A 25,822-nucleotide genomic window follows, 5' to 3' on the forward strand; every position below is an offset into this window, starting at 1 on the left:
TGCTCTTGGCAAAGGTGATGAAGAAGTAATTTCTACACTCCACTATTTTTCCAGAGTGGTGGATGAGGTAAGACAGCAGCTTGGAAATGTTATTCAATTCTTTTTCAAACTTTCTTTCATCTCTTATTTTGGCCAACTTTCCGTGTTTAGAGATCTACTTAAATATCTGAGACGGTATCTCAACTTGTTGATCTTCCAAGGTCTGTTTCATAAGAGAGTGGGTATAATATCATGTTTATTTCTGGTTTGAGAGGAAAGACTGTGATAACACGTGAACAGTAGACCACAAGAAATATTTCTAAGAATTCAGTTTCCTAAGGAAGGTGTATTAGTCTCTCAGGGCTGTTGTATAAATTACACGTAGGTGGCTTAAAACAATAGCAGTTCATTCTCCATCCCAGAAGCCAGAGTGTGAAATCAGGTTGTTGGCAGGGCCCAGCCCCCTCCTTGGCCCTGGGGGAGAACCCTTCCTGCCTCTTGGGGCTCCTGGGGGCTCCACATGTTCCTTGGCTGTGGCTGCCTCACTCCACTCTCTGCCTCTGACTTCACAGGCCTTCTCCCCCGACTCCACCTCACCCCCGTGCTTTTTCTATTCTGTCCTTGTCTTCTCTACTTATAAGGGCGCTTTGTCGGTGGATTTACAGCCCACCTGATAACCCAGGACGATCTCATTCCGAGATACTTCATTACATCTGCAAAGACCTTTTTCTTAAATATTCGCATGTTCTGGGTGGATATTTCTTTTTTTGCCGGGGAGACACAATTCAACCCAAATGCAGAGGTTTTCATACACATCCCAGAAGGACCAGGGCTGTTGGGGTGGATGTGTGTGTGGAAGGGGGATTCGTATATGTGACTGCTGTCACTGTGGAGGGAACTTTGCCAAATGTCTACTCCACAAAATGATCGCCGGGTGATGTCCCCTTATTCACGCAGCAGAAACCCCAGAGCATCCTCATAGTCTCTGGAATTCGGGGCCCAGCCTAAGAATCCCTTCCCTGCCCTGTTCACTGCCGCACTGTGGAAGTTTAGGCAACTTTGTGAGCATAAAAGACAAACTACATCCCAGACAGTGGAGTGGGAAGAGCATGGCTTTTAGATCCTAGTAGCCCCAGATTAAAATCCCAGCCATGCTGCTTACTTGCTCTCTCGATTTGGAGACTAACTTGCCTTCCTGTAAAGTGGGGGTAATATATAACACCAAACTCACAGAGTGGGGTGAGAACTAAATGGTACAAAGCATGCAGAGCTGGCATACAGCCTACAGGGAGTACTCCAAAATGGTAGTGCTGATGAAGATAATTTTTATTTTTCCTAGACCAGTGACAATGACAGAATTTAGGAAGGCCTCAAGGTAGAAGGTGAGGAAGAATCAGGAGCTGGGAAAGTTATCTGGTGAAGAGAATCACATTTGAATACAGCCGTCCTGTTGTTCTTAGAAAGGTCCTTTTCTAAAGAGCAGAGGCCTGAAATCTGGCTGAGTTGTTCAGTGGGGAGTGTTTTTCCTCCAGAGGAATGCCAAGGCCCACTGCCGGCTGCAATTGTAGAGCTGGTAGGATCCCAGCGGGCCTGTCTTTCAAGTGTGACCTCAGCCCTCTCTGCGAGTAGCCTGGGGAAGTGGTCACCTGTGATCAGCTGTGTTTCCTGCAAGCACATCAAAGCATTCTCATTCCCAGGCGGGCGTGACTCAGACTGAGAACACGGAACCAGAGTTTACACAGTAAACAGACATAACTGTGGACTCCTTTAGCAAACGTAACTGGTCAGCCGGAAGTTCGCATTTATTTTATAGTACCTGTTGGCCTTTATCATGGACTGCTTCATCAAGGGGATTTATTTGCTATTCCTTAGCGGAACTGAGCTCTAACCACAAGGAAGTGGTCAGTGTGACTGGTTCCTTGGTGAAATCAGACAGTGGATATAAATTTCTTCAATAGATTTCTCTTTCTTTCAGCTTAATGTTCTCCACACAGAGCTGGCTAAACAGTTGGCTGACACAATGGTTCTACCTATTATACAATTTCGAGAAAAGGATCTCACAGGTAAAGTAACTGAGTTCAGTGCCAAGTTACCTTCAAAACATGAGTCATTTAATAACAGTTCTTACTACATTATTCTCTTTAAACATGTGGATCATTGAGAAATGCCTTTTCTTTTTGAGAGTTCAAGTTAGCTAACTTTATTGAATCCCCATTGTGTTCTTAGCTCACCTAAAGGAGGTCACAGGCTCATGAAACAGACTTGGAAACACAATTGTGATAGGAGGTGAGGGCAGCAGGCAGGGATGCACAGAAACGGGCAGGGTACGGGGAAGGCTTCCTGGAGAAGGTGATCTCTAAGTTGGCTTTTAAGAGATGAATTAGTGTTTACCAAGTAGACAGAGATGGCAAGGCTCGTATTTCTGACTGGGGGCGTTTGTGAAGGCACACTGTTCTCAGAGAGCCAGCAGTGCTTTGGAATGTAAAGTCATGTAGCAGTAAAAAAGAGAAGCTTCTTAGTATCAGTGAAAACTGTTAACCAAAGTATCCTTTTCTGATGACACCAAGTCATACATTTGAAGCGTTTGTGCAGATCATTCATGAGTCTGCACCTGAACCAATTTAGAATCAGGCGTCCTCTCCTTAGACAGTGGTGCTTCGTTTTGCTGCCTTTTTCATTTACGCACCAACATAATCTAAATGAAGACAACACAAGAAATATTAAGGAGGCTACTTAAACTTGATAAGGAAAGAATACCACAGCTCTGCTGTAACAGGAAGTATAAGGTGAGGGAGAAATAAAGACAAATGCATGCAGAGAAAGGCAGAAAGCAGCCTGATATCAGAAACAGTAAGAATAATGAGACGTTTTAAAGCTGGAGGCAGTTTTTTTTTTTTAAAGATTTTATTGGGGAATTGGGGAAGGGGTACAGACAAGTTGCTGTTGTTTTGTTCTTCAGTCTAGTTGCGGAGGATGTTGCTTCACTGGCCCAAGTTGACACCATCATTGCACTCTTCCCGGGTGAGGCAGATCAGTCGCCGGCTTCTGGACGGCCGCTCACAGTGGCTGCTGGCTACACACAGTAGCTTATGGCAACCCACTGCAGCAGGGGGCTGCAGCCCATGCCGTTGCCGGCGACTCACGGCAGCCCAGCTCCAGATTGAGCTGTTGTTCAGCATCTTAGCTGTAGAGGGCAGTGTCACTGGCCCTCATGTGGGATCCGAACCGGGGCCCTCTGGCATCCCAAGCCAGTTCTTAACCAATGCGCCACTCGGCCGGCCCTGGAGGTAGTTTTGAGGCAAACTGGAAAACAACATAGAAAATGTGAAAATGCTTTGCTTTGTTTGAAAAAGGAAAAATGGATTGCTTTAGGATTTCAGAAAGTATCACTTTCTTTTAGGGATCTCTGTATTTTTAAGTTTCTCACCTTGGACACTCACTGCTCTATTGACCTTTTTGGGTCTGTGGTCTTGAACTTTGTTTAGCCATCTTTGTGTGTGATGCGTGTCATGCCCACATGGAGAGTAGTTATTGGTGTTGGCTTGTTGCAAGTACTAGATTGCTTCAGATTTTTTTGTTAAAACAATCATCCTGTATTCCTTTGTCAGATGTTAAAATAGCAACAACAGGAAGTTTTTAGGTTTTGGGTATAGTCAGGGCATTTTGAGGAAAGATGTATTAAAACACTTTTTTTGGGCCGAAGAATCAGAGCCTACCTTTATACTCCAGGTCCCCATGAATAGTACCTGGCCACCAAGCACTCCGGTCGCATCCCGGAGACCCCTCTCCTTCACAGATCCTCAGAGTCGGGAGAGGACTGGCTTCACGGGCAGTCAGGGTCACTTAGTGTGGGTGCCGCTGAAAGCACAAGCCCCAGTGAGCCCAGGATTCCCAGGCATGGTGCCCAGGCCCCATGAGGGCAGCAGACTTGAGGGGTGCTGGCAGGGCCATCCGCTGCCAGTGTACCTTTATCTTCCTGGGAAAGCAGAGAGCTCCAGGTTGGCTAGTTTTATATTTCTTCACTCTAAGTTTTTCTTTTCTCTTGTTCAGAAGTAAGCACTTTAAAGGATCTTTTTGGACTCGCCAGCAATGGTAGGCATCGTCTTCATTTTTTGTGTGTGGGATTAGTGATGCCTGTGGGTTTAGTATGTCTGTGGGCAGAGACCCTGAATGAATATTTTTGTCTTTATACCCATCCAGATGCTAAAATGTCTCTTTATTTTTAGAGCATGACCTCTCAATGGCAAAATATAGCAGACTTCCTAAAAAAAAGGAGAATGAAAAGGTAAGAACCACCTACCTTACGTGTTGTTTTTCACCTCATTTATTTAAGCTCCTTTTGTGTCTTCCCATTGTAAATTTGTGTCATTAAGGGTGTCCTGATGAATATCTTCTCTTTTTTTCTTATATATGGATTTTTAAATCCCTTAATTGTGAATCTCATGAGTAAATTTCCATTCCCAATGCTAGCTTTTCAAACACCAACTTGGAACCATTGTAAAATTATAAAATTATAATCACGCAATGATTTGAACTTAAGCTTGGTACCTCATATGACCATCTGACTCATATACACTCAGACACTTGAACTCCTTGGCCTGTGTGTTGACGCTGACCTTTAACCCATGCTTTCTAGCTTTTTTTTGCTACTATAAATAGAATGTTTTCAGGCATAGAACTCTTATTTCTGTTCCATGATTTCCTTCAAGTACAATCTCACGAGTGAACCAAAGTGTTTGTGGCTTTCAGTGCCTTCTGCCATGTGGTTTCCCTAAGGGACTAGAGCGCTCTGCCGTGCTACCAGCACCAAGGGTTGGCTTCACCCCAGTGCAGCCTCACAAACACTGATGTGCCATTTGGTGTTTTTAATTTGGACTTTTTAACACGAGGTGGAACCTTATCTGTGTTTTATTCTGCTTGTCATGAAAATGCTTCTAACATATAAATGAACATGTTTGGAAGTTACATGCTCCTACAGAATTGCCACGTCCATTAGATGGCCTGAAGTTTTCCTTTCACCTCTCAATCAGGTGAAGACTGAAGTTGTAAAAGAGGTGGCCGCTGCCCGGCGGAAACAGCACCTTTCGTCCCTCCAGTACTACTGCGCCCTCAATGCGCTGCAGTACCGAAAGCGTGTGGCCATGATGGAGCCCATGATGGGCTTCGCCCATGGACAGGTAGGTGGTCCTTCCCGAGGCGTGAGACCTCAGCCAGCTGTGGAGGACAGCATGGCCTTCTGCTGAGGGGGCACTGAGGACAAATGGAAGCATCACAGAGGAGGAGACACAAATGCACACCTTCCCTGGAACCTTTCTGAGGCCCAGCACTCGGAGAGCTTCCGGATGGCGGCATCGTCGTAGCTGGACTTGTTAGGCTGTGCATGCAGGAAACGATGGCCTCGATCCCCAGCCTCCCGTGGGGAGGAGCCGGCATGGCCCTGTCTGTGATCTAAATGAAAGCCAGGCTGGTCTGATTTTCTGAGAAGCAGCTCACTGTTCAGGCTGGTAGAGCCTGGCCCATAAGCTAGGACTCGGCACATTCCTATGCTGCTCTGTGTGGTAAGGTCACCCTCAGCTGGGCTATTCTCAGATGACATGTCGCTGAGCGTGCTGCCGACCCCTTGGCATCTGGGGCCTGGGGAAGTGTAGCCAGTGCTTGATGAAGCCTCTGTATGTATTTAGTTCTTTCCCCCATTTAGCGGTCTACGGAACGTCGTCTGCAGGGAGGCTCCAGTTTCAGGAGGGGGCCTTGACTGTGTGGCACCAGCCTGGCAGGGACAGGAGCTGAGTGTGGATGTGAGGCGTGGCACCTCCCCTCACCCTCCATCCCTGACCTTCGTTAGCCCCACTTATGTTGACTCCAAAGCTCACTCCGGCATGTTACAAACGCACCCCGGGGACCTTCCCTCAGCTGACGATCTAGGAAGAGAAGGGGATGTCAGGAAGCAAAATGTTGAGAAGAAAAAGTTAGCAACTTAAAAAAAAAAAAAACCCCACAAGTGAGCACCTATTATTTTTATAGTACATTTTAAAATGCACATATTTCAAAAAACATACAACAGTTTCATTCAGGGAAAAGGGGAACAAGAGAGGGTCTTTAAACGTCCAAGCTCAGTTGTCTGTCATCTTAATATGGTTGTTACATTGTTGAATGGTGAGGACATTAAAGTCAGCTTATGGCTTCAGAGCCATAATATTTATATAGAGCAACATAATCTTTCTGTGTTATCTGAGTAAAGCTGGGTTAAGCCAAAAACCAGCACTGCCCAGCTGTGGGCTCCAGCCCTCAGCAAATCCTTTGGAACCCGCCAGTTTCGTCACGATGGGCACTTGTGCCCACGCGTGTGTCCTAGCTCACTCTGTCGTCTTCCTCCTCCCTCTGCCCTGGCAGATGCCTGATCTTTTCTGGAGAGTGCCAGTGTTGCCTCTGCTGTCTCCGACACCTGTCATGTGTGTCCTGCCTGGAACGACAGTCCTTGCCTTCGGAGCAGTGATCCCTGCATTAGAGGCCCAAAGTCAGGGAGGGTACAGAACTGAGAGTCTCAGAGATGAATGGCTGCAGGCCTGGTTGGCCAGTGCTTGCAGAGCCTGGTTACTTAGAGGAGGGACCTCAAACAATCGGAAGGATGGGTTTGATACCAGCTGGTTTCACTGTTTCATGGCCAAGGATTGCTCCAGCGTGGACTTTCTAAGCGAGTGTTGCTGGCCCCAGGGAAGAGGAGACTGCGGGTGCAGATCCGGGCCTGGGGAAGCAGAGCAGCGCACTCCTGGTTGGGCGGGGGCGGCAGCATTTTTGAGGACTGAGGATGGCACGTTCCATTTTTCATGTGAAAGGTGTCCAGATTTCAAGACAAGACCAAAGAGCTCCTCACCCTGCAGACTTCAATCCCGATGAAAACTAGTTCCTTATCTTAGAGCAGGTTGTAATCTAACCCCAGGCCCCTTTGGATGGTTCAAAGCATTCGCTGTTCTTCTGCCTCGTCAGCCCTGTTAAATCGGTGTTTCTGGAGCATCCGCCTCTGTTAGCCGGGGAGCATGTGAGCGCTGCACGTCCCCTGCTCACAAGGGCACGCGAACTTTGGTCTTTGGAGCATGCTCCACTGAATCAGACTTCTCAGCCTACCTTGGAGGTTGTCTGACTCCATGTCTGCCTTCCCTGGCCCTCATTAAACAGGTTTTTAATTAAATCATGATTCAGCCCTCATGCCTGCAGACAGGGTTTGTAACCTGTGCACAGGTCTGTGAGAGCACACAAAGGAACTCGCGTGTGGTACTGACGGGAAGGGGTGTGTCATGTGGCTGTAGAAGCCAGTGTCCTACCCATTCCTTCCCTTCAGTCAGTCACCCGGTTTTTTTTCAGGGACTGTGATCCCCTGTCCTAGGAGCTTAGAGAAGAGTGGGGACCTAAGCCAGGGACTTGGTGTATAAACTCCAAGGAGTTCAGGGAGGACAGAGAGGAAGAGCCACCGTGATGCTGTGCCCTTAGGAGTGCAGAATGCTCATTTAACGGACTCGGACATTTAACATTTCAGGGATTCAAACATTTCAGGTGATCCGTGTTCATCTCTGTGATTCAGAGATCACGGGGCCAGAATACCTCCCTGTATGAATTCCCATGCGTTAGGATAATCCTGGTCATCTGTCTTGTGCTGTGAAAACCAAGGACAGGGTGGGTGTACTTCCCAGGCTGTCAGCACCGTGCTGATAACACCTACTGGCCGCCTCCAGGTGAGAGGCCAGGGTCTGTGCCCACCACCCAGGGCAGGGGCTGCTTCCAGGCCAGACAGACGAGCTGAGCAACACGTGTGACAATACCCATGTCCAGGCTGAATGTCGTCTCTTCCATGGCTTAGGTTTGCAACTGTTACCTCTCCACACACAGGCATGTAAAGTGGAGCTTCATACCAATATTCAGATTTGTTAAAGCCCTGGCCATAGAAAGAAATGGAAACTTGAGCTTTTCGTGGCGGGATGATTGCAGATGTCAGTAAAGCACAGAAGTGTTCTTCCTCTTCTCTTTCCCATACCCCTGCCCTTCAAGGTTTGTCAGGGGACCCACACTTTTCTGGGAAGTGAATGCTCGGGAGTCACGAAATAAGGAATCCCTTCAGTTGGTTCCCAAAAGGCAGCAACTGCAGTTTCATGTTCATACTCTAAAATTCTTGGGTGTCTCAGGCATTCTATCCCCTGGGCAGAGACAGTGTCCATCGCACGGCATTGGGGAGCAGGAGGGGACCTCACCTGTGCCGAGCACCTGTGCAGTTCAGGGTCCTGCTGCGTCCTTCACGTACTCAGTCCCCTTTCAGTTGGTGTCAGGGTTGGAAGAGCCTTTTAAGGGTCTTCAGCCCAGTTTCCCTCTGGAGTTTCGCAGCCAGGTCACCATCGTCCAGCCTGTGTTCAGAGCTGCATGGGGCTCCGTGAACAGGGTCAGTCAGATGGTGGCCTTCATTCTCTGAGAAACTCATGCTGTTTGTTCATTTCTTGTTGGTGCTGTGCATGTCATTTGTCACACACCAGTTTAGCCCCTGGAGATGCAAAGGTGAATAAAGACCTAATCCTTGCCCTCAAGAAACCCACTGTCTAGAATTCATATAGGAAAAAGGCTGATGATAATATCAAAATTAATTATCAGTAGTAATTATTGAAGCACCTGGTATGTACCAAACACTTGCCTTAGATTATTCCTGATATTTACAGCCTTTCGGCAGGATGGCAGGTTTCACCATCCCCTTTGTACCAGTGTGCCCGGGGCTTTGGGAGCAACTCCCAGCTGGTGGGGTTGGGGCTGCAGGCAGAGAGGGGCCAGCTGGCAGTGTTTGCACCCCCACGCTGTCAGTCTCACATCAAATGATTTCCTCCATCACCTTTCCTAGACGATTTTCACAGTATTCTAATTCTATCTTTCAGATTAACTTTTTTAAGAAAGGAGCAGAGATGTTCTCCCAAAGCATGGACAGCTTTCTATCCTCTGTTGCAGACATGGTTCAAAGGTAATGCTGCACTCCAGTTTGGATCTCACTTTGCCTTTGCTTTCCTGCTGAATCAGCCCCCGCCGGGGGGAGGGGGTTTCTGACTGCAGAGGGTCCCACAGAGCTTCTCTCCACTCCCTGAACCCTCAGAAACAGTGTCATCTTCTTAGCTACTGATATTTGTGAATATTATGATTAAAAAGTAGTGATTTCTGCAGTTCCTGCTTGTGTGGGGCCCAAAGTCCTCTCCACTACATTAAAGAGTTATGCGCGCACAAAAGATTAAAACGTCCGCAGGGTACTTTCCCATTAAGTCTAAGTTCCTGTCCTTAGCGTCTTCTTTTGTTAATATTCAAGTTCCACATGGTATAAGCCTGTGAATCCAGTTTAGACTTGCTATGGAAGAGGGCTTTGTTTTTTCCTTTGAGAGCTAATGGGGTTAACTAGAAGTGCTGCAGCTCTTCAGGAAACTCATCATCACATTCATTTATAATAGATAAAAGAGGCATTAAGCCTTTTTAAAATTAATTTAACAAACCACAGTTCAACCTTGCAAATGCTTATTTTTAAAAATGCATCATCTTAGGGCTGGCCGAGTGGCTCAGTTGGTAAGAGCACGAGCTCTGAACAACAGGGCTGCTGGTTCGATTCTCACATGGGCCAGTGAGCTGCGCCCTCTACAGCTAAGATGGTGAACAACAGCTCGATCTGGAGCTGGGTTGCCGTGAGTGGCCGGCGATGGCATAGGCTGCAATGGGTTGCCGTGAGCTACCATTAGTGGCCGGCAGCCAGTGTGAGTGGCTGGCAGCCAGCATGAGCTGCCATGAGCCATCGTGAGCAGCCATCCAGTGGCCGGCAACCAATCTGCCTCACCCAGGAAGAGTGCAATGATAATACCAACAATCATTTCTTCAGACTGTCCTGCCCACACTTAGTTGACACTTTGGCTGCTCTGACTCCCTTACTTCCTGTCAGCAGCGTCCACGACGGTGAACTCCGAGGAGGCTCCTAGGCCCTCCAGCGCCAGGCTTATTTCATTAAGATTTAAGACATACGGTTCCTTGTGAACTTTTCAGGATTTCTGGGGTATAGACATTTGCCTTTCTCTTTCTCTCTCTGAAAAATGAACATACAAAATGGAAATATGAGTATAGGATCTTATAGTGTAGAAAAATGAAGAGAAAGTTGCTCATTTTCTTGAGAATGTGGCATCTCAAAATACTTCATGAAGGCCAAGCAGTGGGATTTATTTAGGCAGAAGCCTACCTAAAATGCTCTGGAAATAAAGAATGAATCCCAAGAAACACCAGTGCTGAGTGTTCGTACCAACACGAGGGGAGAGCTGTGCTTGATGAAAACACACACTCCTTCCTGGGAGTCACTGAGCCAGGCTGGTGGTTGGGTTTCTGACAGCTGGCAGCAGTGAATGAGGGAGGTTAGATTTATAATTATGCTAGAAAGCAATGGGTGAAATCTGAGTTCAGTTTCTTGTCTTTTAATTTGATTGTTAGCCCCTGGGAAATGTTAGGAGAAAGTAAAAAGAAGGGAAGCTATGAAATTGTCACTGTGTAACAGTATGCTCTCTCCCTTACTCTCACTGTCTCTGTCTCAGCCTACTTTAACTCAGAACTCCATGGCTTCCTGTGTTTCTGGGAGAGCCACCTGGGCTTCCAATTTTTTGCATGTACTAGGTTTTTTTATTAACGGATGGCAGGGCGCGGATGCCCGTTTTTGAGATGCCATGGTGTACGCTTTCTGCAGACGCTGGTGCCTGTGTCCCCCTCGTCAACGTTTCTGTGAGCCATTATCAGAACCAGAGAGCAACACCAGCCACTCCAGCTGTTCCATGCGTGGGGCAGTAAGCCTCGGCTACACAGCCTCCTCTCTGGGTCTGTGAGTCGTCCCTCTGCTGCCTGACAGGCGTGTTTCATTACACGGGCAGCAGGCAGCAGGCAGGACTCCCAGCGGAGCCTGGAAGCACTTGAGTGTGTTGGTTCAAACAGCTAAAGCACTCAGTTCGAGAATTCTAACTTAGCTACCACTTGAGTTTTATATCGGTGCACAGGCACAAACTGCATTCCTCTCTAGCCGGGGTGGCCGTTGCCCAGGGAGGACGAGGCAGTGTCTGTGGAGGCTCCAGAGCTCTGGGTCCCTCCCCTGGGGTGGGTGCCCAGGGGCTCCACCGTGCCGGGTGTGAGAGGATTCAGAACCAGCCCGAACCCAGACGGGCTGGCACTTTGAACCGCCCCACAGCGCCAGGGTCTTTTTTCCCCTAACCCCAGTGGTACATTTCCACCTTGTTTCTTGGCTCCTCCTGCTGCTCATAGGGTTGGGTATTTTTTGGTTTTTTTGGGTTTTCTTTTAAATTAAATGAAATGCTTTTTAAAATCTTTGACGAGAACCAGTTGAAAGCAAGCACTTTTCTACCCTGTTCCTTGAGCTCCTGGGAGCCTTGGATTAACTCACAGGTTGGAAGCGGAGTCTGGGGGTGGGGTGGGGGTGGGGGGGCAGTTACGGAAAACTCCCTGAAGTTGTGTGCAGATGTCTTTTCGATGCACATGAGTACTTTTCTGGGCTTGGAGACAATCCTTACCTTTCGTTTGGCCCTCAAAGAGGTTTATCACCCACAAAAGCTTAAGAACCTGAGCAGTTCTGTAAACCTTTGGCTCCCTCCTGCCAGCTCCTGTACTGCCTAACTTGTTTTCTATATTGCATGCTCTCAGCCTTGGCAGTGACATGCAGGTTAGGCTAATGAGGTTTGTTCTGCAGCTGGCCTGTCCTAAGGCCGCCAATGGTGGAGTCCCTAGTCATTCCATTCAAATGTCAAAATAACACACATTGGCTGCTGCACCCAGCTGCACTAAACAAGATACAGGCAGTGGACACCGACTCGAGCCCAAACTTACTGAACCAGCGATCAGCTGGCCCCGAGGTCCCTTCTGACTTGAACATTTGTAATTCAGTCTTATCTCCCTTACTCGGGAGAGAAGTAGAACAACGTCTCTGAGGTTTGCTCTCTCAGTCGGGTGGGCCGCGTTGGCAGGTTGTGTTCAGGACTTTATAACCATGACTGTCACACAGGGCGGGGCAGCTGTATGGCTGTCATAAAAGGAAAGGCGTTGCCCTGGCATTGTCGTTTGCACCTTGGTACCCCTGCCTGGTCATTTTTCTATCTCCAGTGGCCATCTCCCGGCTCCTGCCAAAACCAAGGGGTGGAGGCAGGAATGACTGCTGTTTCCTTCCTAAGATTTCTATCAACAGTTTGGAGCATGATACCACTTCATCAGCAGAGAAACAGCCGGGTTCAGGCACTGTCCAGCAGCATTCCTCGTGTTTTAAAGCAGCCGTAATATGTACTTTTACAGTAATGCAGCCATCACATGTACACTTAAGTAGCAGACGAGTTCCCGTGTTCTCCAGCCTTCGGGGCCTAGGTTACAGGGTGGAGAGCTGCGCCCCCTTTGTAAGGCAGGAAGCGTGGGAACGGCTCTGCCACCTGCTGCTCGGCAGTTCTGGGTTGGCAAGTGACAGGGCTGACCTGACACATTCTGTCCTAAGCATACAGGTCGAACTGGAAACCGAAGCGGAAAAGATGCGGGCGTCCCAGCAAGAACTGCTCTCTGCTGATGAGTCTGTTTACACGCCAGACTGCGACGTGGCTGCACCACTGATCAACAGGAACCTCATCCAGAAGGCCGGCTACCTTAACCTTAGAAAGTGAGACGGCCACTGTTCTTCCTTCCCTAAAATCTCTTCCCTGGGAGTGGCCAACGAGCACCTGCTAAGGGCGGGAGCGGCCGAGATTGGGAAGAGCTCCCATCACTCAGGCTCCCGCCTGGGGCCCAGAAGCACTGAGAGAGGGGCTGGGCAGAGTTGTGGGAGCAAGAGCCCTGTGTGTGGACTCGACGACACCACAGGCCACTCCTGTCCCCCGTCCCCGGTCACTGTGCCATTTGTAGATAGGCTGCTCTTAACTGTCATCGTCCTGGACTACTGAGAGTTGTTATCCCACCTTCCCCGCCCCCCAGGTCCCTGATAGCTGAGACCCACCACTGAGGCGGGGGCTAAGGGCCAAGAAGCTGTCAGTCATCTAGATTCAGAGAGACTGAATCCCATGTTTAACACTCAGGTCTCTAAATGGCCGTTTTGAATGAAAAAACATGATCAGGTTTAACTGTGTCTAAGAGCAGAGGGAGGCTGTTGTCAGGGGTGGAGAAGACTGACTCTGGTTGGTGTCAGACACCATGGCTGGGCTGGGCCTTGACCGCTTCATCTGTAAAATAGGGCTGATAATTGCACCTGCTTTATCAAGTTGTTACAAGGGTAGATGAGGTAATTCCTAGTAGGTAATAAGCACTCAAATCTTAGCTATTACCCTTTCTGGAAATTACAATTATTGAGGGAGGAAACCTAGTGCCTCGCACATGGTCGGTATTTAGTCGATTCTGAATCAGGTAAAGGTGTCTGGTTCCCCCAATGGAGGGTCTGTGAAGAGGGACTGCCGGCTGTGTCCTGACCAGGGGAGCTCCTAAAGGGCTGTAAGCCTGGTGATCACAAGCCAGCTGTCCCCTTCAGCTCTGTGCAGTAGAAAACTCAACAAGGTTCTCGTGTTACTTGCCAGGAACTGGATTGTCCTCTTGTAAACAGCCCACAAAACAGAAACATCCAGCTGGGGCAAAACCCAACCTGGCCAGAACCCCCAGGACTCTGAGGCGTGTGCCATGGGCCGGGTGACGCTGGTGGCTGACTAGATTCCGAGCCTCTCAGCTCCATGTCCTAGAGAAATGATCTTCTAGGCTCTCAGTTCCTAAAGGTGGACTAATTCTGTTCCACATACCTGGTTCAGTCTGGCTGCAGTCAGCTAGGCGTGTCCCGCCCACAGCCTGGAGTGGGCCCTGGGTTTGTGTCCCCCATGGGAGCGGGCGCCATGATCTCCCAGGTACTTCAGGCTAAACTGCACCTCTACTGCCACTCTTTGCACTTGAACTCTTTTCAAAGCACTTCTGATTTAATATAAAGACACTGTCTCAAATGTCACTGATACCCCTAAAGAGGCAGCAGAACTTCGAGGTGCCGCTCGTGCTGCCTAGTACTAATGGGCTGTTAAAAAATTCTTACAGTAAAACAGGGCTGGTGTCCACCAGCTGGGAGCGACTTTACTTCTTCACCCAAGGCGGAAATCTCATGTGTCAGCCACGGGGAGCCGTGGCCGGAGGTCTGATCCAGGACCTGGACAACTGCTCAGTGATGGCACTGGACTGTGAAGACCGGCGCTACTGCTTCCAGATCACCACTCCCACTGGGAAATCGTAGGTCACATGGGTTTTACCTGGGAGAACAGGTGTAGTGACACCAGCCCTGCCAAGGGCCTCTAGCTCATTCCTGCGTGCCTGCTCTCCGTGGGAGCAGCCCATTCGAGTAGTGCTGTTTGCGCAGGATGCACACATGACCCGTACGGCATCCAGTGTGCCGTATGGAGTCCCAGTGCGGATTTGTCTGTGGCTTAGAGATGACCTCCGTGTGTAAGGGCGACAGAGGCAGCTGTCTGTCGGCAGATTCTCAGCAGCCTGTGGCTGCTCCTCGCCTGTTCCTAGACAAGCCTGTGTGGTTTTTTTGTGTGTGATGGCGGGGTGGGGAGGAGGCGGAGAGTCAGTAAGGGAGACCCGCCCGAGGAGCCGGTTTTTCTAGCTGAAGTGGGACATGTAAACAGTACCTTCAGCCACAGCAGTGTTGTTCAGGTACATGCTGTCCCCTTAGGGGGAAAGGGCAGCCTTGTGGTCACTCGCAGTAGGTCCCATCCCAGTGGGTTCCTGTCACTTAGAGCAGTGGTTCGGACTGTGCTCCCTGAGGTGCTCCGGGGTACATGTCCTGCAGTCAGAGCTGTCCATGCACTGGCCTTCTCTGCTCTGGTTCTCAGCTGAGGTCTCATCTGAACGATAGCATGTTTGGAAGGGGTGGAGGTGTTGCCAGATTGGCAGAGCAGTTTTAGACATCATGCTTCCTCCACTGGTGATGGGAAACGACCTGGGGACGGAGATGCCTGGATTCTGGTTGTGGTCCCAGGCAGTCACCTAACTCCTCTGGGCCTCGGTCTCCTCAGATGTGAAATAGGGATAAGATCCATGTTCGCCGCCTCCCGTACATGAGATGAGGAACACAGGAACTAGCAGACGGGGAGTCCCTTTAAAGAGTTAAGCCAAAGGCAGGGCAGTGTTATGTGTAGGTCTTCTCTGCCCTCCGTATGCAGATTTTCCTGTCCTTGGGGAGGAGTGGGGTGGCTGGGAGCAGTGGCTGGGCCCTGGCTCAGCTAAGAGGGACCAACGTGGTCAGCACTTGAATCGTGGACTTGGGCCAGTCGATCTGACTGCTCATTTTATAGGAGAAAGCAGAGGCCCAGGGAAAGAAGTGTTTGTCCAGGACCTCACAATGAATGAGCCAGAGCCAGACCCTGAACTGGTTTTCTTCCCTTCCCATCCTGCCGCCCTCCTGGCCCGCCCCTTCAGAACCCCAGCTGAGCTCACTTTATGCGCATAATCCTCAGGCCCCCTGCAGGAGCTGTGAAGCCCTGACTTAGATGCTCTTTATTTCAGGGGAATAATCCTCCAGGCAGAAAGCAGAAAGGAAAACGAAGAGGTAAAGATTTTGTTTCACTTCCTCCCTAGTATCGTGGGTGATTCTGGGATTCAGTGGGTTTTCTTTAATGTCCTCTACAGTGGATCTGTGCAATAAACAACATCTCCAGGCAGATCTACCTGACGGACAACCCCGAGGTAAAGAGCAGCACCTGCCCCGCACCTCTGCCCTTTCCTCAATCTGAAAGGTAAGCGTCCTCCTCCCGGGACTGAGTGTGTCTTCCTGTGGGTTTTCAGGCAGTCGCCATCAAGTTGAACCAGACGGCTCTCCAAGCAGTGACTCCCATCACAAGTTTTGGAAAAAAGCAGGAAAGCCCGTGCCCCAGGTAACTAAAGGATACAGGAAGACTAGCGTTTGTGGAGCCAAACTGTGTATCAGGAATTTCACCCAAGTTGTTCTACAGCAGTAACTGGCCCAGAGATGTAGTCTGTGCCCCATGTTCATGCCGCAGATGAGGGCAGAGCCAGGCTCAGACCTCTGACCTCAGCGCCCGTCTTCCCCGCGGCCCACGCCGCTGCAGCCCCAGCACGCGGGACTTGCACTGAGCACGTTCGTCGGGATTTCCCCCCGCATTTCTATCCGTTTATCAACAAAGTTATGGAACCAAAACATACATTTTTTTAAAAAAAGAGAACAAAATCACCTTTTATGTGCCCATGTCACTACCTTGGCCTTATCTGCACATATATTGATATTTTCATGTGTGCATTTATTTTGCATTTTCACATATTTCACATATTTCTCATATTTTTACATCTTCATTGTTCCTTTCAATAACCCCATCATTTATTTAGCTATTGAATATTCAGGTTGTCTCCCCTTCGACTGTTTGCTGTTACCATATATAGTGAGCTTTTCGTGCATATAGCTTTTCTCTAGTTTTGAGTATTACCTTAAAATTTGTTCCAGGAATCCCCACCTTTTTGTCCTAATGGGAGTTTCCATTTGGTTAAATAAGACAGCTGTACTACTTGTCATGCTAATGAAAACGGGGCATCAAAGGGTAAATTAAAATGATGACTATATCTAGTATCCATCTTTTAGTGGCCTGGTAGAAAGAGCCCCACCCACTAAATGTGTCGCAGCTATTTGATGACTCCAGATGAGTCATTAGACAGCTCCGAGTGGTAAGTAACTCCCCAGGGCCTCGGTGCTGTGCAGTGTGGAGCCAGTGCTCGCACAAGGAGCAGAAGATAAGGCCACAGAACAGGTTTGAGTCCGACTGACAGAATTAAGTGCCCTGCTTAGGCATCACGGGCAGTGGAGCAGAGCTGAAGGCTTTATAGAGCGGCATCATCAGAACTGTGGAGCTCAGGAGGCATACGGAGGCACAGGACGGTCCCTGTGACTTAGTGCAGAGGAGGGCAGGTCAGCCTGGCTCGAAAGGCCTTGTGGGTGAATACAGATTTGAGCTGGTGTTTGAAGGATGGGAGCGGGTTGGAGACGGAAAGGAGGAAAAGCATAGGGTGTGTTTTGTTTAGGTCTCTGGGGTGCATTAGGGCAGCGGAGGTGGCTCTCTGGAGAAGTTGGAGCCAGCTTGTGGTTGCATGATAGGCCACGATGTATTATTCTTCCAGCTAATATTTCTGACTGCCTACTATGGAACAAATAGTACATAGCCCCATGCCCTCAAAAACCTGTGTCCCAGGGAGAAAGACAGAGAGACTCAGTTGTTAATGTAACGGGTAGTACAACCATGCAGAATGCTGTGCAGGAGAGCTAGCAGTCGGTGGTGGGCTTTTAACCAAGGAATGACGGGCATTTTATGACGTTTTATTTGGAGAGTGAGTTGAAGGCCTGATTGAAATCTCCCTGTCTCCATCAGCATTCAGCATGTATCCATTCGTTTGTAAAGGCATAAAAGGGATTTATTCGATTTTTCCCCTCCTGTTTTGTACTCCAGCCAGAACTTGAAAAATTCAGAGGTGGAAAATGACAAGATTGTCCCCACAGCGACAGTCAGTGTTCCTGAAGCCGAAGAGCTAATTGCACCTGGAACACCAATTCAGTTTGACATTGTACTTCCGGCTACCGAGTTCCTTGATCAGAACAGAGGGAGCAGGTATGCGCTAAGGGAGGTTCTCTCTGGGAGAAATGGAAATAAACTTTTGACTGTCGCCATTTCTGACTTAGAGTTCGAGTGTTAAGTGTCCTTTTAGCTGAAGCTATCGTTTAGCTGATTGTTTGACTGGCTATTTCCCTAGGCGTGTCAACCCTTTTGGGGAGACTGAGGATGATACATTTCCAGAGGCAGAAGGTAAGTGGTAAGAAGTTTGGTGTGCTTACGCTTTCCCAGGGCCATTGGAATAAGATGTAATGTCATGTTCTGGAGAGCTGACTTGAAATAGAAATTGAAATTATGACCCACAGACTTGTTCTCTATGAAAACGCATTAGGACACGTGCAGTCAGGGCAGCTATTGGATAAAAACCGAGGGGCAGCTGACAGATTTTCTACAACAATTGCACCATTAGCCACACTGACACCCTTTTTGTAGCTCCTGCATAGAAGGTTCCCAAATCTAAATTTGGTATCACATTATCACAAACCAAATTCAAAGAGGATAAAATGATCACCTTAAAATGCAGTTTGGACGAGTAATAAATGTGCTATTTCATTTTAGAAAACCAAAAACACAATAACTCATTCTTGGATTTGAAGATTACATTAATGGTATTCAATTTGTTCAAATTCATGTCTGTTGTTTGACTTACACTTTTATAATGCACATCAGAACATCAATAGAGCTGACCATCACCTACTACTCCATATGGCAGAGCTTGAGTTCCCAGTCAAGGCAAGTTAGCAGCACAGAGTGTTAGCAGATCCTCATTTTAACACAGCCTCATGACTGGAACTTGAGGATATCACGAGAATGAAATGCCACTTACTTAAAAGTAGGACTTGAGAATTGGCATTCCTTACAGATTTCAGAAAAAAAAAAAAATTTGCCTGAAATCTGACTGTCCACTTGTACCTAGCTGACTCATCACATAGTCCAGTTTGTAAAGTCTATATAAAAACTTCCAAACTTGTAAAAACTCTTCATATGGGAGTAGCCATTTATAGCATATCGGTTATAGTTATTTTTAGGGGCAAGGATACTAATGGGAGGACAAGTGAGCAAAAAGGCTTGTTAGTTTAAAAGGTGGATAACTGAGTTATTTCTACAGAAAGAAAGGCCTTTAAACCTTCTTCATGGTCTTCTGGTTATGGTTGCTGTTACTCATTTTTGTCAAATTATGTGCCATTATCCAGAAGCCAAGACTGGAAGTTCAATAGAATCAAATAAGCAAACTATTTTAGTTGGAGATCTCCATTAGTTTATGGACAATCACTGCCCTTCAATAATAAATGAATAAGACCCAACATCAGGTTTTATTATCTTCAGCTAAGTTTTCTTCTGTAAGAAGACTTAATCAGTGGGCCAAAGTAATGAATTTTCTGTTGTCTAGTAGAAAAAGTTATTTTCAGAGGAAAGGTATGATGCATGTACAGCCACTTACATGAAGTCACCTAGTTTCAGTGCTAGAAGAATGTTTATCTGGTACCATCATCTTATTTTATAGATGAAGAAAAAGAGGAGCTTTTCGAGTCTAAGGAAGGTGATCCAAACAGACAAAATGAACAGGCAGTTCAGAGCTTTGGCAGTTCAGGGTTTGTAAAAGCAGAGTACTGTACTGAAAGCTTGGGTAGAAAGCCCTCCATAGACAGCACGCCAGCGCTGAGGTCTTGTGGCTGCTCGCAGACCAACATGGCTGGCACTGTCTGCAGATCAGCAGGCAGGAAAGTGAACCTGACCCTGAGCAGAAAATGCTCTCTTGCAGATTCTCTTTTGCAGCAGATGTTTATAGTTCGGTTTTTGGGATCAATGGCAGTTAAAACAGACAACACGACTGAAGTGATTTATGAAGCGATGAGACAAGTTTTGGCGGCCCGGGCAATCCACAACATCTTCCGTATGACAGAGTCCCATCTGATGGTCACTAGTCAAACTCTGAGGTACAGTTTCATGTTCCGACTTTCTTACAGCTTCATCTGATCCCCTTTTAAGGCACATTTACACATCTAGAATGTTCACACTAGGATGTCTGATTGGATTAAGTGAAGATGCTATTTTAGTTTCTGCCATGTTACTTTTTACATTTCATTATGTAAGATGTGTTGGAACGAACATGCTTCCCCTAAAGACAACTGATATCTTTAGAAATTCAGTGGTGAGGAAGTGAGTCCTGTTGTTCAGGAGGCCGTCATCACTCGAGAGTTGCTTTCTATATCTCAGAGCTTGAAAATGGAAGTTTTGTTTTTCATTTCTGAGAGTACTGTTTATAAAAATTAACAGTGAAAACAGGACACAAACCTGCCTGAGATAGACTACCACAAGGAAAATGTGATATTTTTTGGGCTGAAAGTAAAGAAGCCAAGCAATGTAGACTACGTGATTTGGGGGTTCAGGTAGTAAGATCTACATGAGTGATGGCAAACAGCTGTCAAACCATGGTCAGCATCGGCTTTATTAAGAGCTGCGGTGTCTGTAGTGACATGTAGCACCTGAGACATAACTAGTCTGAAGTGAGACGTATGGTAGGTGTAAAATACATACTAAAATTCTGAGATCTCATTCTACTTCCACATAAAGAATACAGAATATCTCATCAACAATTTTTATATTAACATGTCTAGCTGGTAACATTTTAGACATTAAAATGAGGACATTCATTTCACCTATTTCATTTTTTAATGTGGCTGCCTGAAAAATTGTGTGTGAGGCTAACACTGTGTTTCTGCAGAACAGCAGCATTGTATGAGAGCCAGAATGTCTAGGTTTACTCCTGGCTTTGCCATTTATTAGTTGTATAACTGTGGGCAAGTTATTTAACTTCTGTGCCTTAGTTTCTCAGCTATAAAATGAAAGTAACTGTACCCACACCCCATATTGTAGTCTTGAGGAATGAATGAGTTAATACATGTAAAATATTTACACCGTGACTAGCACATAGAAAGTGCTCAATAAATGTTAGCTTCAAAAGTTAACTAGGACTTTGGCAAAAATCATTATCATTTCTTCCATTCTTTAAAATAAGTCCTTTTCATTTCTTATAAACCATATACTAAGGATTAGGTTCTTATGAATAAGACCTTCTTTTATTTACAGTTTTTCTTCAGGTATGTCCTGGACCTTTTATAGGCATTGTGGCTCATTATTACCATCTCCACCAAACAGATCAGAGTAAATATATGTAAAAGCACTGTGAAAAACTGTATTACATAAAAGAACACTGTCAGAATAAGTGCAAAGACAACCCACAGGATGGGAATATTTGCAAATCATTTATCTAATAAAGGTCTGATATCCAGAATATATAGGTCTGATATCCAGAATATATAAAGAAATCTTACAAATCAACAGGAAGACAAAAAACAAAAACAAAAAACAATTAAAAAATGGAACAAGAGCTTAAGCAGACATTTCTCCAAAGATGTACAAATGACCAACAAGCACACAAAAAGATGCTCATTGGTCATTAGGGAAATGGAAATCAAACCCACAATGGGATACCATTCATACCACAAGGATGAATAAATGTTCGCAAGGATGTGAAAAATGGAACCCATTGCTGGTGGGAACATAAAATGGCTGAGTCACTATGGGAAACAGTTTGGCAGTTCCTAAGTTAAACACAGAATTCCATTCCTGGTAGGATACCCAACAAAACTGAAAACAAGTGTTGAAAACAAAAACTTGTACACGAATGTTCACAGTATTCACCATAGTCAAATGGTGGAAACAACCCACATGTCCATCAACAAATGGCTAGATAAGCAAAATATGGTATATGCATACAGTGAAAGAAGCCAGCCACAAAAAGCCACATTTTGTATGATCATTTATATGAACATACAGAATAAGCAAATCCGTAGACAGCCGCTGAGGGGAATGCAGAGTGACTGCCTTAGGGTATAGTTTCCTTCTGAAGTGAGGAAGGCGCTCTGAACCTAGATGGTGGCAGTGTTGTACAACATTGTGAATGCACTGTCAGAATAGTAAATTTTATGCTAGGTGTATTTTACCATAATACACACACCCCTGTAGAGGAATTCATATGTTTTGAGACTATTTAGAAGTCACACAGAAAATCAAATCCCAAGAGGTTAATCCAGGTTACCTGATTTAGACAGCAAACTTTTAAGTTACAAAATATGAAAAAGTTACAAAATATGATATGAATGTTTTAAGTTTTCATTTATAGAAAAATTTTATAAAATATCTACTAAGAAAGTTATTCCAACTTGAGGGAAATTGTTTATGATGTATATTGTATGATGTGTTTTTTTAAAGATTTTTATTGGGGAATTGGGGGGATGGGAACAGTGCTGGGGAATTGGGGGAAGGGGAACAGACAAGTTGCTGTTGTTTTGTTCTTCAGTCTAGTTGTGGAGGACGTTGCTTCACTGGCCCAAGTTGGCACCATCATTTCACTCTTCCCGGGTGAGGCAGATCAGTCGCCGGCTTCTGGACGGCTGCTCACTGCGGCTGTTGGCCGCTCACGCTGGCTGCTGGCAACTCACGGCATCCCAGCTCCAGGTTGAGCTGTTGTTCAGCATCTTAGCTGTAGAGGGCAGTGTCACTGGCCCTCATATGTGGGATCCGAACCGGGGCCCTCTGGCGTCCCAAGCCAGTTCTTAACCATAGCGCCACTCAGCCAGCCCTATGATGTGTATTTTCAAAAATCATTCAATTCACACCCATTAATAGGGTATATAAATAAAAGTAACATTTAACTTTGTAGTTTTCATAACATTCCATACTCATTTTCTTTTGTGTTACCACCTCTTTGAAGTAGGGGTTCTTACCCCAGTTTTACACACGAAGCAGCTGAGAGAAGTCAGGGTGACTTGTACACGGTCATAATGTGAACAGCCAGGATAGAATTCAGTCTTGAACCCTCTGATTATAAATCCCATGCTTTTATAAGTATAACTGCATGTTTTTCAAGTTGTGACCATTTTTTAGGTAACAGCTTTATTGATATATAATTTACAGACATACAACGCCCCCATTTAAAGTACTGTTTTTAGTATATTCAGCATTGTACAACAATCACCATGAACAGTTTTAGAACACTTTCATCGCCTCCGAAAGAAAGACCATACCCATTATTAGCAGCCATTCCCTTTTCCCTGCAACCCACCCAGCCTTATGCAGCCACTAACCACAAATCTTGCTGTCTCTATATATTTGCCTATTCTGGCCATTTCATAGAAATGGAATTATAACTATTTTCTTTTACAAAGAGAACAGAATTTTTGCTTTCACCTATAAAACTTAACAGTAAATCAATAGTTTAAATATATCAAACCATGTTAGAAAATAGAAATTTATATAAGGTAGTTTATTTTCTCAGATACATCAACCTGATTAGATGATGCTTAAAATGTTGTTGAAAGAACATATCCAGAATACTTTCTTAAACGTCACTCCTGTACCCAAACTCATAGTTTTGTTTAAATCTCTGTTGTTGTTAAACTTAGAAGAATCAATTGGCCCAGCACTTCAGGGGAAAGAGATGGTGATGTTTGTTGAGAAGGAAGCCGTACAGAGTATGATCCATCCATATTATACAGCAGAACTATTGAAAATGACACCATTGACTTTTTGGATAAGCACTACAATCCTGTGAAATTCTCTATTTGCTAAAATCTTCCATTAAAGACACCCTGAGCTTTACCTACCCAGGCTCAGCAAGGGCAGAAACCGTGGCACGTGCCCCCTGAGATGGCCACAGGGAGCTACCTCACCTCACCCTCCACCAGGCTTTGTATTGTCATATTGGGAGGGTACTTGTGAGACTTCATTCTGAACTGCTACAAAGTCTTTAAGTTTATCCAGCATTTGTAATATAATGAATCTCTTACAATTTCAGGTTAATAGATCCTCAGACTCAAGTATCAAGGGCCAGTGTAAGTATCCTCATGCGTGCTCATTGTAGTGATAACTTGCATTCACCTCTGTAACCACCTTGAACACAGTGTGGGCAGTTTTATAAGTTTTATTTGCCAAATTAAATCACTGTCATAGTGTACTTTTTCCGTGACTTCCGTAGAGAGCGACCCTATTTTTTTAATTCCAGTTTGTTGTGTGGTATTCTGTCTGTTCCTTATTTTTTCCAGTTTGAGCTTACCAGTGTCACCCAGTTCGCTGCTCATCAAGAAAACAAGAGACTGGTCGGCTTTGTGGTCCGCATGCCCGAATCCACAGGCGGAGAGTCTCTGAGCACATATGTTTTTGAAAGCAACTCAGAAGGCGAAAAGGTCTTGTTATTTTTTTCAACTTAAGATTCCATGTCTCAATACAAAGAAAGATATTTAAAGGAGTTTTTTACACCAGCTCTCTGGATATTTAGTTAACTATTCTGCAAGTCCCCGTTGAGATGTTTAGATAATACCTCCTAGGAAGACCCCACTGAAAGAAAACTGACTGGAGTAGAATCTCCCCATGAAAAATACATATCAATCAAAATAGAGTGAATAGAGAACTTTAATGGTGAGACATAATTATTTAGTAGAGATGTCTGGAAATGTTAAAAGCAGTTCCCCTCAAATTTGTTCTTTTTAAAAAAGTTAAGTTACAATGGAGAAAAATCTAGTCTTAGCGAGCAAACCAAAGAAGCAGACATGAAGCAAGTACATCTAAATTGTTCTCTTGTTTAGTATGAAAAACTTTGTGACTGCATTTGCTACTTAGATTTAATTAATCAAAATCACTCAAGCCTTCTTTCAGCAAGTATATATCTGTTTGCCACTGCATGTATGGATATGCAGTGGCTAAGTATGGTCAAGAGAGAAAGGGAACGGGCATCGCGCTAAGAATCTTAAATGCTGGAATCACTTCAGTTTCCACTTAACCTGGGTATGTTTTGTCCGCACACATTGGCAAGAGGAGACCAGGACAGGTGGATTCATGTTCAGAACCCCGTGTGATGAGTCTCCTACAGAAAGGTCCTCTGTCCCCATGTTGACGTGAGCAGACAGCGACCTCCTTGTACTTCCAGTACATTTTTTTCTAAAATTCTTTATCCTTTTCTACCTTTGCCAAACACCAGTTTTCTTGTCTTTTGCAGATATGCTACGCTATTAATTTGGGAAAAGAAATCATTGAGGTTCAGAAGGTAAGGTGTACTTTACTGCTGGTTTAACTACTGAGAAGATACCTATACACATATTAAGATTTCTCTCAAAAACAGAAACGATGCTCACTAGGCAGTGTGGCCAAGGTTGGGACTTCCTTTTAAGCATTCTAACCACCACATTTTTGATCAGCTAGTTCCACGGTCACTGGTAACACAGGTGGAGTTCTTAATGTCACTGCTATAGCTCTTGCATTATCTATCATTTTTTTGCTTGCTGTTGTTGGTTAGGTTTCCTATCACTCAAATTGAGACAGTCCAAACTTAAGCATCTACACCATGTGCTCAGAGGCCTTGCTCCTCAGTAGTCCCAGCCCAGCAGCAGTGACATGTGTCACCTGGACACTTATTAGGAATGCACACTCAGACACGCCTGTCTTTCATTCATTAACCCAACAAGTTTCTGAGAGTCAAGTGTGTATAAGAAAACCCCTGGCATTACAGCAGTGAGCGAGACAGATACAGTTCCTGCCCCAGGGGCTTCTATGGAGTTCAGTGCTGTCCAGCAGGACTTTCTGCAATAATGAAAAATATGCAGATTGAAAGTGGCTAGTGTGACTGAGGAGCTGGATTTCTACGTTTAATTTAAATAGTAACATGGAGCTAGTGGCTACCATATTAGTGCAGTCCTGATCTATGGGAGAGGGCAGGAGAACCAAGGACTGACGTGAAATAATGACAGGCACTGCAAGTTAGTATTTTATGGTATAGACCAGGGGTTGGCAGACCTCTTCTGTAATCCTTTGGGCTTACTGTCTCTGTCTCAAAGACTCAACTCTGCTGTTGGAACACAAAGGCAGCCACAGACAGTATGTAAATGAATGGGTATGGCTGTGTTCCAATAAAACGTTTACAAAAACAAGTGGTGAACCAAATCGCTGTAGTTTGCAAAGTCTTGGTATAGATTAAAAGAGAGAAAAGACAGGAGTTTAAAGACATAGAAGACAAAGGTGTGTTGTGAAGGAAGCTCCTCTCTGGACTCTTTCTGGGAAGGTGATTATGATTTGGCTATGTAAATGATATTTTGGCTGACAGGAAAACCTAGGCCTGGATT

General features: G+C 45.8%; 1 protein-coding gene across 1 annotated transcript in view; it reads left to right on the forward strand.

The window, feature by feature from the left end:
• The window catches only part of APPL2 (adaptor protein, phosphotyrosine interacting with PH domain and leucine zipper 2), a 56,341-nt gene that overhangs the window by 29,222 nt on the left and 1,297 nt on the right, over positions 1-25,822 (forward strand). Inside the window, exons 4-20 of the mRNA XM_019642624.1 lie at positions 1-67; positions 1,955-2,042; positions 4,030-4,071; positions 4,206-4,264; positions 5,010-5,156; positions 8,886-8,968; positions 12,506-12,664; positions 14,068-14,256; positions 15,538-15,580; positions 15,661-15,717; positions 15,817-15,905; positions 17,484-17,642; positions 17,785-17,837; positions 19,408-19,582; positions 23,506-23,542; positions 23,753-23,893; positions 24,703-24,750. Coding sequence (XP_019498169.1) covers positions 1-67; positions 1,955-2,042; positions 4,030-4,071; positions 4,206-4,264; positions 5,010-5,156; positions 8,886-8,968; positions 12,506-12,664; positions 14,068-14,256; positions 15,538-15,580; positions 15,661-15,717; positions 15,817-15,905; positions 17,484-17,642; positions 17,785-17,837; positions 19,408-19,582; positions 23,506-23,542; positions 23,753-23,893; positions 24,703-24,750 — 1,636 coding nt within the window. The remainder of the gene's footprint in view (positions 68-1,954; positions 2,043-4,029; positions 4,072-4,205; positions 4,265-5,009; positions 5,157-8,885; positions 8,969-12,505; positions 12,665-14,067; positions 14,257-15,537; positions 15,581-15,660; positions 15,718-15,816; positions 15,906-17,483; positions 17,643-17,784; positions 17,838-19,407; positions 19,583-23,505; positions 23,543-23,752; positions 23,894-24,702; positions 24,751-25,822) is intronic.

Source organism: Hipposideros armiger, unplaced genomic scaffold (assembly GCF_001890085.2).
Source record: "Hipposideros armiger isolate ML-2016 unplaced genomic scaffold, ASM189008v1 scaffold_71, whole genome shotgun sequence".
Lineage (NCBI taxonomy): Eukaryota > Metazoa > Chordata > Mammalia > Chiroptera > Hipposideridae > Hipposideros > Hipposideros armiger.